The sequence below is a fragment of the Crinia signifera genome, chromosome 4 (genome assembly GCF_055691185.1).
Source record: "Crinia signifera chromosome 4, ASM5569118v1, whole genome shotgun sequence".
NCBI lineage: Eukaryota > Metazoa > Chordata > Amphibia > Anura > Myobatrachidae > Crinia > Crinia signifera.
Genome location: NC_139220.1, coordinates 322,001,512 through 322,017,230, shown reverse-complemented (window position 1 = coordinate 322,017,230; position 15,719 = coordinate 322,001,512). Strand labels below are relative to the sequence as shown.

General features: G+C 45.4%; 1 protein-coding gene across 3 annotated transcripts in view; it reads left to right on the top strand.

Annotated features, from left to right (window-relative positions):
* LOC146075943 (uncharacterized) overlaps positions 1 to 14,312 on the top strand; it is a 49,582-nt gene extending 35,270 nt beyond the window's left edge. For all 3 annotated transcript variants that reach the window (XM_083185646.1, XM_083185647.1, XM_083185645.1), the window contains exon 2: positions 11,126 to 14,312. In XM_083185646.1, the coding sequence (XP_083041772.1) occupies positions 11,293 to 12,465 (1,173 nt within the window). In that variant the 5' untranslated portion in view covers positions 11,126 to 11,292 and the 3' untranslated portion in view covers positions 12,466 to 14,312. The remainder of the gene's footprint in view (positions 1 to 11,125) is intronic.
* The last annotated feature ends 1,407 nt before the right edge of the window (positions 14,313 to 15,719 follow it).

Sequence of the window (15,719 nt, the reverse complement as noted above, 5' to 3'; positions counted from 1 at the left end):
TGAATGGTGGGTGCTATGTTGCACCAATACAGTGGAACCCCCCCACAAGTGACCCCATTTTGCAAACTACACCCCTCAGGGAATTCATCTAGGGGTATAGTGTACATTTCAAACCCCCAGGGGTTTCACCAATTTTGATACAAGTGGGCAGTGAAAATGAAAAATTACATTTTTTTACACAAAAATGCAGTTCTGGCTCAAAATTTTTCATTTTCAGAAGGTATGAAGGAGAAAAAGCACCCCAAAATCTGTGCCCCAATTTCTCCCGAGTACGGCAATGCCTCAGGTGTGACCAAAAAGTTGCAGGACTCAGAAGGGAAGGAGTGATATTTGGATTTTGCAGCACAAATTCTGGTGGAATGATGGTGGGTGCTATGTCGCATTAGCAAGACCCCCAAAGCACCAATACAGTGGAACCCCCCCACAAGTGACCCCATTTTGCAAAGTACACCCCTCAGGGAATTCATCTAGGGGTATAGTGTACATTTCAAACCCCCAGGGGTTTCACCAATTTTGGTACAAGTGGGCAGTGAAAATGAAAAATTACATTTTTTTTACACAAAAATGCAGTTCTGGCTCAAAATTTTTCATTTTCAGAAGGTATGAAGGAGAAAAAGCACCCCAAAATATGTGCCCCAATTTCTCCCGAGTACGGCAATGCCTCACATGTGACCAAAAAATACCAGTTGGGTGCATGGCAGGACTCAGAAGGGAAGGAGTGATTTTTGGATTTTGCAGCACAGATTCTGGTGGAATGAATGGTGGGTGCTATGTTGCACCAATACAGTGGAACCCCCCCACAAGTCACCCCATTTTGCAAAGTACACCCCTCAGGGAATTCATCTAGGGGTATAGTGTACATTTCAAACCCCCAGGGGTTTCACCAATTTTGATACAAGTGGGCAGTGAAAATGAAAAATTACATTTTTTTACACAAAAATGCAGTTCTGGCTCAAAATTTTTCATTTGCAGAAGGTATGAAGGAGAAAAAGCACCCCAAAATCTGTGCCCCAATTTCTCCCGAGTACGGCAATGCCTCACATGTGACCAAAAAATACCAGTTGGGTGCATGGCAGGACTCAGAAGGGAAGGAGTGATTTTTGGATTTTGCGGCTCAGATTATGGTGGAATGAATGGTGGGTGGTATGTGGCATTAGCAAGACCCCCGAAGCACGGTGAAATTATGAACCTAATAATCCATAGATGTGTGGTATATTTTAAAACACTCCTTTATACATAGGCCGGGTTTGTCGGGGCAAGTGTCACACTGGAAAATAGTTTGCTTTCTTATTCCCTTTTTATAGCAAACTTTGCACCTTTTTTGTGTCCTGCCCTTTTTTCCAGTGGAGGGGATTTCATCAGGAAAATGCTGCCCTGGTACAATACGGGGGCCAGTACTAGAAGTACTGGGGCCCTCAGCCTGCTGGTTCCCAAATATTAGGCCCTTTATGACTTCCTCTTGAAAGTGCATAAATGTCCCCCTCTGGCCGGTAGAACGGAATAGCACGTAAGCGTTATACAGTGCCATCTGGATGATATACACGGCCAGCTTCTTGTACCAGATTTTTGTTTTCCGCAGGGCACTGTACGGCTTCAGTACCTGATCTGAAAGATCCACTCCGCCCATGTACCTATTGTAATCCAGGATACAATTAGGTTTGGAGGTGTGGGTACTGGTACCTCGTACAGGGACGGAGGTGGTACTGTCTCCGTGAATTGTTGTCAGTATAAGGACATCCCTCTTGTCCTTATATTTGACCAACAACATATTTTCGGTGCATATTCCCCTGCTTTCACCCCTTCTCATTACTTAGGCAATGTGCGTTTTTGGGAGGCCTCTTTGGTTCTTGCGCACAGTACCGCAAGCTGCTGTACCTCTTGAACCAAGGGCCTTAAACAGGGGGATGCTGGTGTAAAAGTTATCCACATAGAGGTGATAACCTTTATCCAGGAAGGGGTGCACTAAATCTCAGACAATTTTTCCACTAAAACCTACGAGGGAGGGGGGGCATTCTGGCGGCTCAATTCTTGAATCCTTCCCTTCATATACCCTAAACCTGTGGGTGTACCCTGAGGTGCTTTCACACAACTTATACATTTTTATGCCATACCTTGCCCTCTTACTGGGAAGGTACTGGCGGAATTTAACCCTTCCTTTAAAATGTATAAGGGACTCGTCTATGCAAATGAATTTATCTGGGATGTACATGTCTTCAAATTTGGCACTGAAATGATCAATGACCGGCCTGACTTTGAATAGCCGGTCAAAGGTGGGATCATCTCTGGGTGGGCACTGTGCATTATCGTTGTAATGCAAAAATTTAAGGATCGTCTCAAATCGAGCCCGGGGCATGGCCATACGGTAAAATGGGGTGCTGTACAGAACATCTGTACTCCAATATTGCCTAATTTCTGGCTTTTTTACTATGCCCATATGAAACACCAGACCCCAAAACGTCATCATCTCTACTGCATCTACAGGGGTCCACCTAGCAAATGATGACGTGGGGTTTTGAGCAATAAACTGCTGGGCATATAAATTAGTTTGATCCACCATTAAATTTATAAAATCATCAGAGAAAAATAATTTGAAAAAGTCAATTTCTCTGAGACCTGTGGAATCAAATTGGATTCCTGGCATGGCCAAAAACTCAGGAACCTGGGGCTCAAAATTGTCTGGTGGTGGGGTCCATACGAGATCAATTATTGGGGGGGGGGGTCTCAGCTGCTCTACGGGGGCGTCTTTGAGGGGGTCCCTCATCACCAGAGGAGGAAGAGGAGCTTAAGGCGAATCCTTCAAATTCCCCGCTTGCATCACTGGCTGTGTCAGAGTCAGAAGCAAGCAGGGCATATGCCTCCGCTGAATACATTCTTCTGGATGACTGGGATGACATTTGGGATGACATTTGGGATGCCATTTTTATTTTTGCGTTACTGGTAGTGAAATGTTTCAACACGTGTATAGTGTAGGGGGGGTACAAACTTTATTTCAACCCGGGGGGTATGTAGTGTGTAGTGTGTATGTAGTGTGCAGAAAAAAAAAATACTTTATACAAAAAAAAAAAATGGAGGGGTTAAAAAAAAAAAAAAAAAATTGAAGGGGTTAAAAAAAAAAAATTGAAGGGGTTAAAAAAAAAAAAAAAAGGTCCTGCGCCAAAAATTGAGCACAGATGTTGGTCAGTAACGTCCGTCACTGAACAGCGCTGAAAGGCAACAGGAATTTGATCAAAAAAAAAAAAAAAAAAGATCAACCCTGTGCCGAAAAAGATGATCAGTGATGTACGTCACTGATCCGCGCACAGCGGCCACAGGACACCCACAAAATCACAGTGTGTGTAAAAAAAAAAAATTAAAAAAAGACCCCACAGCACACACAAAAAAAAAAGGTGATCAGTGATGCGACACTGATTACCAGTGAGGGGCAGCAGGTGCAACTGACAGTGCAACTGGCAGGTATATATAAAAAAAAAAAAAAACCTCTGCACCCCTAAAAAGTTGCTGATCACCTCAGATATAGTGATCAGCACAAAAGGCGGGGGCAGCAGACACAAAATTTAGCACTCTCTATCACTCTCTGTCGCTATCTCTCTCTATCTCTCTATCTCTCACTATCTAACACTATATGACACTGCAGCAGCAGCAGTGACAGGTATATATATATATATATATATAAAAATACCCTGCGCCCCCAAAAAGTTGCTGATCAGTTAATTTATACTGATCAGCACAAAAGGGGGGGCAGCAGTCAGTTATATAAAAAATATATAGCACAATCTGTCACTATCTCTATCTCTCTCTCTCTATCTCTCTCTATCTCTCTCTATCTATCTATAACTATCACACTGCAGCAGCACAAAATATAGCACTCTCTGTCACTAGGCCTCTCTATCTCTCTCTCTCTATATCTCTCTATCTCTCTCTCTATAACTATATCACACTGCAGCAGCACAAAATACAGCACTCTCTGACACTATCTCTCTCTATCTCTCTCTATCTAACTAACGCTATTACACTGCAGCAGCACAAGTTCACAGGAAGTCACAAGTAACAGGATCCAGGAAGCATCCAGCACACTACAAGCACAGATGAAGCAGCCAAGATATTTGCAAGGATCAGGTAAGTATTTTGCAAGGTTCTGGTCAGTATATCGCGGCAGATTGGCACGGTGACCGCACTGCACGCAATTCCAGACCGGAATGGCGTCTGCAGTGCAGTCACCGTTAGTTTAAACCCCCCTCCATGGCTGTGATTGGTCCGTCGGTCCGACGGACCAATCACGGCCTTTGGGGGCGGGCGGGATGAGGTGGGGTGACACCAGTGTCACCCTTACACCCCGCGGTGATTGGTGCTGTACTTTACAGCACCAATCACCTCCGATCGCGTGTCACCGGCGAACGTTATTCGCCGGTGACACAGAAAACGCTGTAATTGGCTGTTCACACTGAACAGCCAATCACAGCGATCGCCGACGGGGGGGCGGCATCGCAGCCCCCCCTGGGCATGCACGGACATGTCTGCTGTCAGGGACAGCAGACATGTTGAAACTGTCACCGCGTCTATAGACGCGGTGACAGTTAAATGCCATGACGTACATTTACGCCATGTGTCGGGAAGTACTTCCCGACCATGACGTAAATGTACGTCAATTGTCGGGAAGGGGTTAATGTCTAAAATACATATAGCCAGAATACATTGATAATTCTCTAAAATCACATAAAATTCATATCTCACCAACCAAACTGGGAAAAATGTATGGCCCGGAGAGTCCCAAGAGTCCTGTATAGGGCTGAGATGTAAATCGTCCTGTATGGAGCTGCAATGATATGCCCAATTGGAGCAGTAGGGAGGGAGGACCAGATGTAAGAATAAGGAGCGGCTTAAGTTGACACGGATTGCCGACTCCCTCCGCTGGATGGACTGGAGCGGGATGGGTCCTCTACCTCTACCTTACTGTAGGAATTTGTAATCCAAATGGAACCAGTGGAGGTGGTATTACCGGACTGGGATCTGTGCGTGGCCCAAGGGGACCCCCAGGTCCTGGTGAGGCGTGATGGTTGTCTCCAATGTAGCAGATGGTGGGGAGGACTTAAAGATGTTGATAAGGAGCGGCCCAGGATGGCACAAATAACCGACTCCCTCCGCTGGATGGAATAGAGCGGGATACAGTCCTCGACCTCAACCTTGCTGCTAGGACTTGGTGGTCCAATTGGACAAAGGGTGGTAAGTGTGTACACAAATAAGCACTTCCGGGTTCTTTAGGGGTACCAGTTTGGTATTCTGGAAGGAGATAGAAGCCTGAGTCCTGACCGGTTTCGCTGCTCCAGGCAGCTTTGTCAGAGTACTTACCAACACATCTACAGAATGTGGTACACTTTATACTGTGAAATAAAGCAGGTATATGGGGCACTTAGCACTGCTCGGAGGATCCAATCTGTAAATTGCCACGTGTGTACAGTCGTACTTACCAACACATCTACAGAATGTGGTACACTTTATACTGTGAAATAAAGCAGGTATATGGGGCACTTAGCACTGCTCGGAGGATTCAATCTGTAAATTACCACGTGCACACAATTGCACGTACTAACTGAATCAACTTACCTGGTTTAACAAAGTACATTAAAATTATTGCCCAGTGTGTAAGCGACGCATGAGAATAAGCACACTAGCACCAGCAACCTGTGTATGGGGCAGTGAGCATTGCTCAAGAAAACCCAATTTGTGGATCCCCAGTGTGTTCACAATCTGACATACATAAACCCATCAGCATAATGGAATGCACATATAACTGCTGATCTTCATGCCTTTCTGAATGGGTTTAGCGGCTTAACAGTATATGTAGCAGTGACAACAGAACTCCCAAGCAAGAGCCTAAGCGCAATAGTACATGCCAGCCAAGGAAACTAGATCCCTGGCATTAGACAGAGAAGAACACATAACGTGGGTGCATACATTGGCACATGCCTGCTGTACTATCACGCGCTGCGGTGTCTGAGCATACAGGAGCCTATAAGCCCTAGATTTATTAACGGGCCAAGTGGGCAACATACTTGTCGCTCATGCGGATCACCCATGTCACACTAAAAACTGTCAATTTGTACAAGGTGCATTGGACATCTGTGCATTAGGATACAAGTCTCCAATTAAGGAAAAGATTCGGCAACCGAACAAAGACACCACAGAATTGACAGAGATGAAATCCGCACCCAACACAGCAGACAGTGACTTCATTACAATCTACCACTATATAATAAACACAGGCTACAACTTCAATAAAAGTGCAACTGCATCATAAAAGCAGTATATATATATTTAAAAGAAATATCAAGCTACAATTCACAGAGATTAATTTTAATCTTTAAAAAAATGTTTTCTTCTCTTTCTATATCTTGTTTTAATATTTTCGCTACTTGAAATCCCAAATTAGGGAATCATTCTAAAATTGAAATACTGTGAAAACAAAAAGAGGACCTGTTAGTTAGATGTTATTAATAAATCAATAAAGTATACACCTGTTTTTATGAATAAGTCTCAGTGAGATGAGGAGTGCGTCCTATTTAAACTGATTTTCTTTTTTCTCTTTACTCACACTATATCCTCATATACACTACCCCTGTGCTGTGTGTACCCCCTGCTCTGTGCCACCAGTGTGTGTGTGTACTGTCCTGCTATATCCTCATATACACTACCCCTGTGCTGTGTGTACCCCCTGCTCTGTGCCACCAGTGTGTGTGTACTGTCCTGCTATATCCTCATATACACTACCCCTGTGCTGTGTGTACTCCCTGCTCTGTGCCACCAGTGTGTGTATACTGTCCTGCTATATCCTCATATACACTACCCCTGTGCTGTGTGTACTCCCTGCTCTGTGCCACCAGTGTGTGTATACTGTCCTGCTATATCCTCATATACACTACTCCTGTGCTGTGTGTACCCCCCTGCTCTGTGCCACCAGTGTGTGTATACTGAGTACTGTCCTGCTATATCCTCATATACACTACCCCTGTGCTGTGTGTACCCCCTGCTCTGTGCCACCAGTGTGTGTGTACTGTCCTGCTATATCCTCATATACACTACCCCTGTGCTGTGTGTACCCCCCTGCTCTGTGCCACCAGTGTGTGTATACTGAGTACTGTCCTGCTATATCCTCATATACACTACCCCTGTGCTGTGTGTACCCCCTGCTCTGTGCCACCAGTGTGTGTGTACTGTCCTGCTATATCCTCATATACACTACCCCTGTGCTGTGTGTACTCCCTGCTCTGTGCCACCAGTGTGTGTATACTGTCCTGCTATATCCTCATATACACTACCCCTGTGCTGTGTGTACCCCCCTGCTCTGTGCCACCAGTGTGTGTATACTGAGTACTGTCCTGCTATATCCTCATATACACTACCCCTGTGCTGTGTGTACCCCCTGCTCTGTGCCACCAGTGTGTGTGTACTGTCCTGCTATATCCTCATATACACTACCCCTGTGCTGTGTGTACCCCCCTGCTCTGTGCCACCAGTGTGTGTATACTGAGTACTGTCCTGCTATATCCTCATATACACTACCCCTGTGCTGTGTGTACCCCCTGCTCTGTGCCACCAGTGTGTGTGTACTGTCCTGCTATATCCTCATATACACTACCCCTGTGCTGTGTGTACCCCCTGCTCTGTGCCACCAGTGTGTGTACTGTCCTGCTATATCCTCATATACACTACCCCTGTGCTGTGTGTACCCCCTGCTCTGTGCCACCAGTATGTGTACTGTCCTGCTATATCCTTATATACACTACCCCTGTGCAGTGTGTACCCCCTGCTCTGTGCCACCAGTGTGTGTGTACTGTCCTGCTATATCCTCATATACACTACCCCTGTGCTGTGTGTACCCCCCTGCTCTGTGCCACCAGTGTGTGTGTATACTGGGTAACGTCCTGCTATATCCTCATATACCCTACCCCTGTGCTGTGTGTACCCCCTGCTCTATGCCACCAGTGTGTGTATACTGTCCTGTTATATCCTCATATACTCTACCCCTGTGCTGTCTACCCCCCTGCTCTGTGCCACCAGTGTGTGTATACTGTCCTGCTATATCCTCATATACACTACCCCTGTGCTGTGTGTACCCCCCTGCTCTGTGCCACCAGTGTGTGTGTGTATACTGGGAAACGTCCTGCTATATCCTCATATACACTACCCCTGTGATGTGTACCCCCTGCTCTGTGCCACCAGTGTGTGTATACTGAGTACTGTCCTGCTATATCCTCATATACACTACCCCTGTGCTGTGTACCCCCTGCTCTATGCCACCAGTGTGTGTATACTGGGTACTGTTCCGCTATATCCTCATATATACTACCCCTGTGCTGTGTGTACCCCCCTGCTCTGTGGCACCAGTGTGTGAATACTGGTTACTGTCCTGCTGGATCCTCATATACACTACCCCTGTGCTGTGTGTGCCCCACCCCCCCTGCTCTGTGCCACCAGTGTGTGTATACTGGGTACTGTCCCGCTATATCCTCATATACACTACCCCTGTGCTGTGTGTACTCCCTGCTCTGTGCCACTAGTGTGTGTATACTGTCCTGCTATATCCTCATATACACTACTCCTGTTCTGTGTGTACCCCCTGCTCTGTGCCACAAGTGTGTGTATACTGTCCTGCTATATCCTCATATACACTACCCCTGTGCTGTGTGTACCCCCCTGCTCTGTGCCACCAGTGTGTGTATACTAGGTACTGTCCTGCTATATCCTCATATACACTAACCCTGTGCTGTGTGTACACCCCCCCCTGCTCTGTGCCACCTGTGTATGTATACTGGGTACTGTCCCACTATATCCTCATATACACTACCCCTGTGCTGTGTGTACTCCCTGCTCTGTGCCACTAGTGTGTGTATACTGTCCTGCTATATCCTCATATACACTACCCCTGTGCTGTGTGTACTCCCTGCTCTGTGCCACCAGTGTGTGTATACTGTCCTGCTATATCCTCACACAGTTTCACACAGTCCGGACGGGCCGGGAGCCGTGCCGCACACATTAGTTGTGAATGGACACTATTGTGTCCATTCACACAGGGCGGTCACGGCCCGGCCGCACGGTTGCAGCCGGTTCCCGCCACTGGAAGGGACAGCTGCCGGGCTGTGACCATCCCCTCCATGATAAACTACTGTGTGCTGCACGGCTTCCTGGCCGTATGGGTTTTCTCCACCCGGCAGGAGCCGGAGCATGTGAAATAGCCTTTAGGCCCTTCCAAACCAACCAAGGGTCATTTGTCAAGAAGTTGGTCATGAGCTTGTCGCGTATCTGGTTTTTTTTTTTTGCCACAGGATTTCTGTTTTCAGGATATTCCTGGCCTGTCTGTAGCTGAGTTTGTCCCCGCTTCTTTATGCCTCTTCCTTGGCGAGGCTTAGCTTAGCTGTAAACCAGGGCTTATTGTTAGCGTAGATGCAGACAAGTTTTGATGGTACCCACAGTTCCTCACAGAATTTGACATACACCGTAACAGTCTCGGCTAAATCGTTGAGATCCTTTGTGGCCAACTCAAAAACCGTTCCAGTCAGTGCATTCAAAGTATGCTTGCAGGTTTTGTTCAGCTTCGCTAGTCCACCTCCTTGTCATCTTGACAGATCTCACTATTTGCTTGTAGGTAAGAAGCAGGTGGACCAGGCAAGAGCCTCCTGGGTGACAGTGTGTTAGGTTAGTGTATATAACGGGGTATCTAGGTGACCGTTCCATCATAGTATATTACATATTACGCTGATATTGGCACTGGTTTATATACATCCCTGATACACTCTGACTGATGCAATCACTCACATACAGATGGAGCGGGTCTCGCTCTTGCAGGGGATGGCAGAAGATTTGCCATCCGCCGTAAGGGGATGCGCACGCACAAGATGTGTGCATCGCCTTACAACGGGGCTCCCCCCGGGTCCCCGCTGCCTCGCCGAGGTTCGCCCGGGGTCCCTGTCGCCTTACCGCCTCCCACCCTAACCCTGTCCGTCTCCCTGAAGAGGAGACAGACAGGGTTCCTGTCCCCCCGCCAACGGGAAAGTGAGACGCACACGCGTCTCAGTCAGATGGGGCGCCTCTCCGCCAGATTCTGGTGCTAGCGCAGCGCCAGCAAAAATGAGGTGCTCCATCTGTACTCTGCCAAACAAGTGCATACTTCATAATACAAATTTTGTTATTTTTTATATCTGATTCTCAAGCACCAAACCTCCCCAGATATCTAACATAATCACACTGAGTTGAGTATCTAAGATGATCACTTTGTCCCCATTCCTATGGTGTGTCCGGAGAGCATGGTGACATCCTGCTGCATCAGCTGACCACAGAGGGGACAGGATCACTAGCATGTGTTACACATGTATGGTCAGTATTGTTTGTTCTGCACATCAGGAGGATAAATATTATACAACAATTATAGACACATTAATAAACCGTGTATACTGTAGGAGGGTAGAGGTCTTTGTGCTGCACGTGTGACTGCAAATAGTCCCAGCAATTTGGGAACACAGAGCTATGTCCACATACATCTACTCCCCATTCACCACAAGTCGGGTTACACATAACATGTGAATGCAGTATGACTCGGTAGCACCAAGTGTCAAACTGTGTGCCTCGGGATGTTGGTCCAGGACCAATTCAAATTATTCATGGTCAATGTAACAGGCAAAACCAGTGCTTGTGGCCACCAATCATAAAATCTGAGGACAAACCGAAGCAAAGCCTGTCCCTCACCACATTTCTGATCACAACATTTCTGATACTGTAGGGAGCCGTGATTCGAAACCAGTTTGGGAACCACTGATATAGACATTCCACATATTTACATTTTTTACATATTTTAATTAGCAGCAGCTGCTTGTGCATCCTTTTTGCTTTGCAAATAAGATTAATTTTAATTGTAAAGATGCTCAATGCTACAGTCCCACTATGGCATGTTGGGATTAGAAGGGCGGTTTAACGCACAAGGAGGCTGGGTGTATGTGGACACATCTCCACACAAATATAAAATCAGTTATCTGTGACTGTGATATTAGCTATTGTGTATAAATATACATCTTATACAATAAAAGTAGCGTTATCCTGGTAACCATTATGCTTTTACATATTAACTTTCTTACAGGACATATAAGGAGCAGGCTTTAAAATAAGACAACGTGGAAAGGGAAATTGTTCTCCGATCAAGCCAACTAAATACATCATCTCCTTACACCTCAGGAGGAGGAACAAAGGCAATTTTATTTTCTTGATAGAAGAATCCTAGCAACTAATTTGTTTCTCACCTCATACATGATGAGCCTCACAGGAGAGAAACCACATGTGTGCTCTGAGTGTGACAAAGGCTTTACATATAGATCACGGCTTCTCTTACATCAGAGGAGTCACACAGGAGAGAAACCATATAAATGTTCTGAATGCAGCAAATGTTTTTCCCAGAAGTCACAGCTTGTCCGACATCAGAGGAGTCACACAGGAGAGAAGCCATATAAATGTTCTGAATGCAGCAAATGTTTTTCCCAGAAGTCACAGCTTGTCATACATCAGATGAGTCACACAGGAGAGAAGCTACATGTGTGCTCTGAGTGTGACAAAGGCTTTATATATAAATCACAGCTTCTCAGACATCAGAGGACTCACACAGGGGAGAAGCCATATAAATGTTCTGAATGCGGCAAATGTTTTTCCCAAGAGTCAAATCTTGTCAGTCATCAGAGGAGTCACACAGGAGAGAAACCATATAAATGTTCTGAATGCAGCAAATGTTTTTCCCGGAAGTCAGACCTTGTCCAACATCTGAGGAGTCACACAGGAGAGAAGCCATATAAATGTTCTGAATGCAGCAAATGTTTTTCCCTGAAGTCACCTCTTGTCCTACATCAGAGGATCCACACAGGAGAGAAGCCATATAAATGTTCTGAATGCAGCAAATGTTTTTCCATTAAATCAAGTCTTGTCCTACATCAGAGGCGTCACACAGGAGAGAAGCTACATGTGTGCTCTGAGTGTGACAAAGGCTTTATATATAAATCAGAGCTTCGCATACATCAGAGGAGTCACACAGGAGAGAAGCCATATAAATGTTCTGAATGCGGCAAATGTTTTTCCCAAGAGTCAAATCTTGTCAGTCATCAGAGGAGTCACACAGGAGAGAAACCATATAAATGTTCTGAATGCAGCAAATGTTTTTCCCTGAAGTCAGACCTTGTCCAACATCTGAGGAGTCACACAGGAGAGAAGCCATATAAATGTTCTGAATGCAGCAAATGTTTTTCCCAGAAGTCACCTCTTGTCCTACATCAGAGGATCCACACAGGAGAGAAGCCATATAAATGTTCTGAATGCAGCAAATGTTTTTCCATTAAATCAAGTCTTGTTCAACATCAGAGGCGTCACACAGGAGAGAAGCCACATGTGTGCTCTGAGTATGACAAAGAATGTGTACTTAAATGTTTTTTCATATAACAACATGGCGATTAAGCAAATTTTAGTAGTATTATTATTCCGTATGTTTTTATATAATTTTCATAAAAATACTGTTAATCTGCATCTAAATAATGGAGCCACGTATGTGATTAAAAATGGAGACCGGGCGCGAAAACGAGGCTTGGTTGCCGTACAAAAAGAGTAAAGTTTGTTGTAACTACCATAGCGAGGCTGGGCTCTCTCCAACAGTCAAGCTATGTGTTAAAATGAGGCTTGGTTAGAGACATACGGAATTGCCGCGCAACAATCTTGATTACAGTTAAATGCACGCCCATCTGGGCGGCGCGAGCACGTACAAATGGACGGAGCTGTACTGTGACAAATTATCTGATGAAGCCGCTGACGAGGAGAAGGCGGGGAAACGCGTCATCAAGCGTCACTTTCACTTCCGCATACAAACAATACCACGAGAGCCGGGGAGAAGTGCCGGAGCTGGGAGTCCTAGAGAGTAGCTGCAATATTGGGAAGACCAGCAGCTGGGGACCCGCTTCAGGCAAGCGAAACCCTCACCCTACTGTGGGCATTGAAGTGCTGCACTCGTTTGGAAGCCTAAGTATAAAAATTGTTTTTATTCTAAAAAACGCTGCTTCGCCTGATTGAGAGAGCACTTGCAGTTTGGAGTAATTCTAAGAGCTATTCCATAAGGAGGCTTTACTGTGTGACTGACTAACACGCTTGCTAAAACTTGCTAACACATCTGACATCAAAGTGCATCAATGTGTTTCATGGGATCTCTGGGACTGTTTAACTGCTGAGTGGACATCTAGGAGAAAAGGAAGCTACTAAACCTCAGACTCAATATATGCTCTGTCCTAACCAGGCGATCCTAGATTTATTATAATGAAATATTGATCTCAGATCACACGCTGCAGCCCTGTGAAAGAAGCTTTCTTTCTTTTTAAATTTATTATTCAATAATTTTTTTTATTTATTTTTATTTACTTTTTATGGCCAGAAATTATTGTGCACATTTTTTGATAGCTCTACCGGCCAGTGGCATTGTTAGAAGTGTATTATTGTGTATTTTTAATAAATTTGTACTTTTTGATTACTAATTAGTGTGGTCCATTAGCGCCGTTTACCTGCGGTGTGAGTATGACAAAGGCTTTACATGTAAATCACATCTTCTCATACATCAGAGGAGTCACACAGGAAAGAAACCATATAAATGTTCTGAATGCAGCAAATGTTTATACCAAAAGTCAGAGCTTCTCATACATCAGAGGATTCACACAGGAGAGAAACCATATAAATGTTCTGAATGCAGCAAATGTTTTTCCATTAAATCAAGTCTTGTCCTACATCAGAGGATTCACACAGGAGAGAAACCATATAAATGTTCTGAATGCAGCAAATGTTTTTACCAAAAGTCAGAGCTTCTCATACATCAGAGGATTCACACAGGAGAAAAACCATATAAATGTTCTGAATGCAGCAAATGTTTTTCCATTAAATCAAATCTTGTTCAACATCAGAGGCGTCACACAGGAGAGAAGCCATATAAATGTTCTGAATGCAGCAAATGTTTTTGCCAGAAGTCACTTCTTGTCCGACATCAGAGGAGTCACACAGGAGAGAAACTAAAATTGCTATGAATGCAGGTAGTGTAACTAGAAAGACAATACTGATCACTGGACTTGCTGTGATGGCCTGAATGCAATATGCATTCAAGGGATACAATTTTTTCTTCAAGTGTTTTCTAAAAATCAGTATGATAAATACAGGAGCAGTCTGACAAATGGAAATGACTGCATTTTCTCCCTGGAACGGTCTTTCTTAGGAACTACAGCTGCAGTAGAACTACAGACAGGGGCTGCTGGTACTGAGCTCTGTAATATACAGCTGTTCTGCTGGTGCTGGTACTGAGCTCTGTATTATACAGCTGTTCTGCTGGTGCCGGTACTGAGCTCTGTAATATACAGCTGTTCTGCTGGTGCCGGTACTGAGCTCTGTAATATACAGCTGTTCTGCTGGTGCCGGTACTGAGCTCTGTAATATACAGCTTTTCTGCTGGTGCCGGTACTGAGCTCTGCAATGTACAGTTCTTCCGCTGGTACTGAGCTGTGTAACATATAGCAATCCTTCTTATGCTGGGACTAGTAGAAGTAAAGTTGATTTATCCAGTTGAATTATTGGAGAGCCACTCGGTACTGGGTTTCCATTTCTGACTGGCAGATCTTACAGTTCTGGATTACAGGCATGTTACTCCCCTGCCTGTAATCCTGAACTAGAAGATCTGACAGTCAGAATGTGCAGCATAAACTTTGTGGGCCCCTTGACAAAATCTTGAAAGTTCCCCGACCCCAGCCTGTATCCTTGCAATGCACCTTAGGAGCAGGAGAGAGGCGGGAGTGAGAGAGGGTGAAGGGAGAGGAGCAAGTTAAAGGAAGAGGAGGGTTTTTATAGAAAAAGAATGAGAGTATCAGGGAGAAAAAGAAAGGAGCAAGCGAGACGGAGAAGGAGTGAGCATGAGAAATTGAGTACAACACTCAAGCTGAAGCCTAGATGGGGGGATGGATGGACAGGGCATTGGCGGATAGACTAACATTACACCATATGGGGGCATTGACGGACAAATGGTCAGACAGAGCACCATATGTGGGCATGGACAGACAGAATCATATAGGGGTATAGACAGAGGGACAGAGCACCATATGGGGGAATAGATGGATAGAAGGAGGCATAGACAAACGTACAAATAGAACACCATTCAGAGGTATGGATGGGAGGGGCCTAGACACAGGAATGTGTGGACAAGCAGACAGAACACCATAGACTAATGTTGGTGCATTGATAGACAGATGGACAGAGCACTATTTCAGGAGACAGACAGAGCACCATACAGAGGTATAGATTGACGGGAGGCAGCATACACAGACAAACGTATGGTGAGAACACCATAAGGGGGTATAGACGGACGAACAGGTGACTAGGAGGACAGAGCACCATATGGAGGAATAGATTGCCAGGAAGGGGCATACAGACATGGCTGGACCCTCTAACCATACAGAGTCAGAATCACTTTATTGCCAAGTATATCTATGTACAGCATACATATACTTCCCTGTATGTACACTGTCGGGCTCTGCCTCCTTCCCTGTATGTACACTGCCGGGCTCTGCCTCCTTCCCTGTATGTACACTGCCGGGCTCTGCCTCCTTCCCTGTATGTACACTGCCGGGCTCTGCCTCCTTCCCTGTATGTACGCTGTCGGGCTCTGCCTCCTTCCCTGT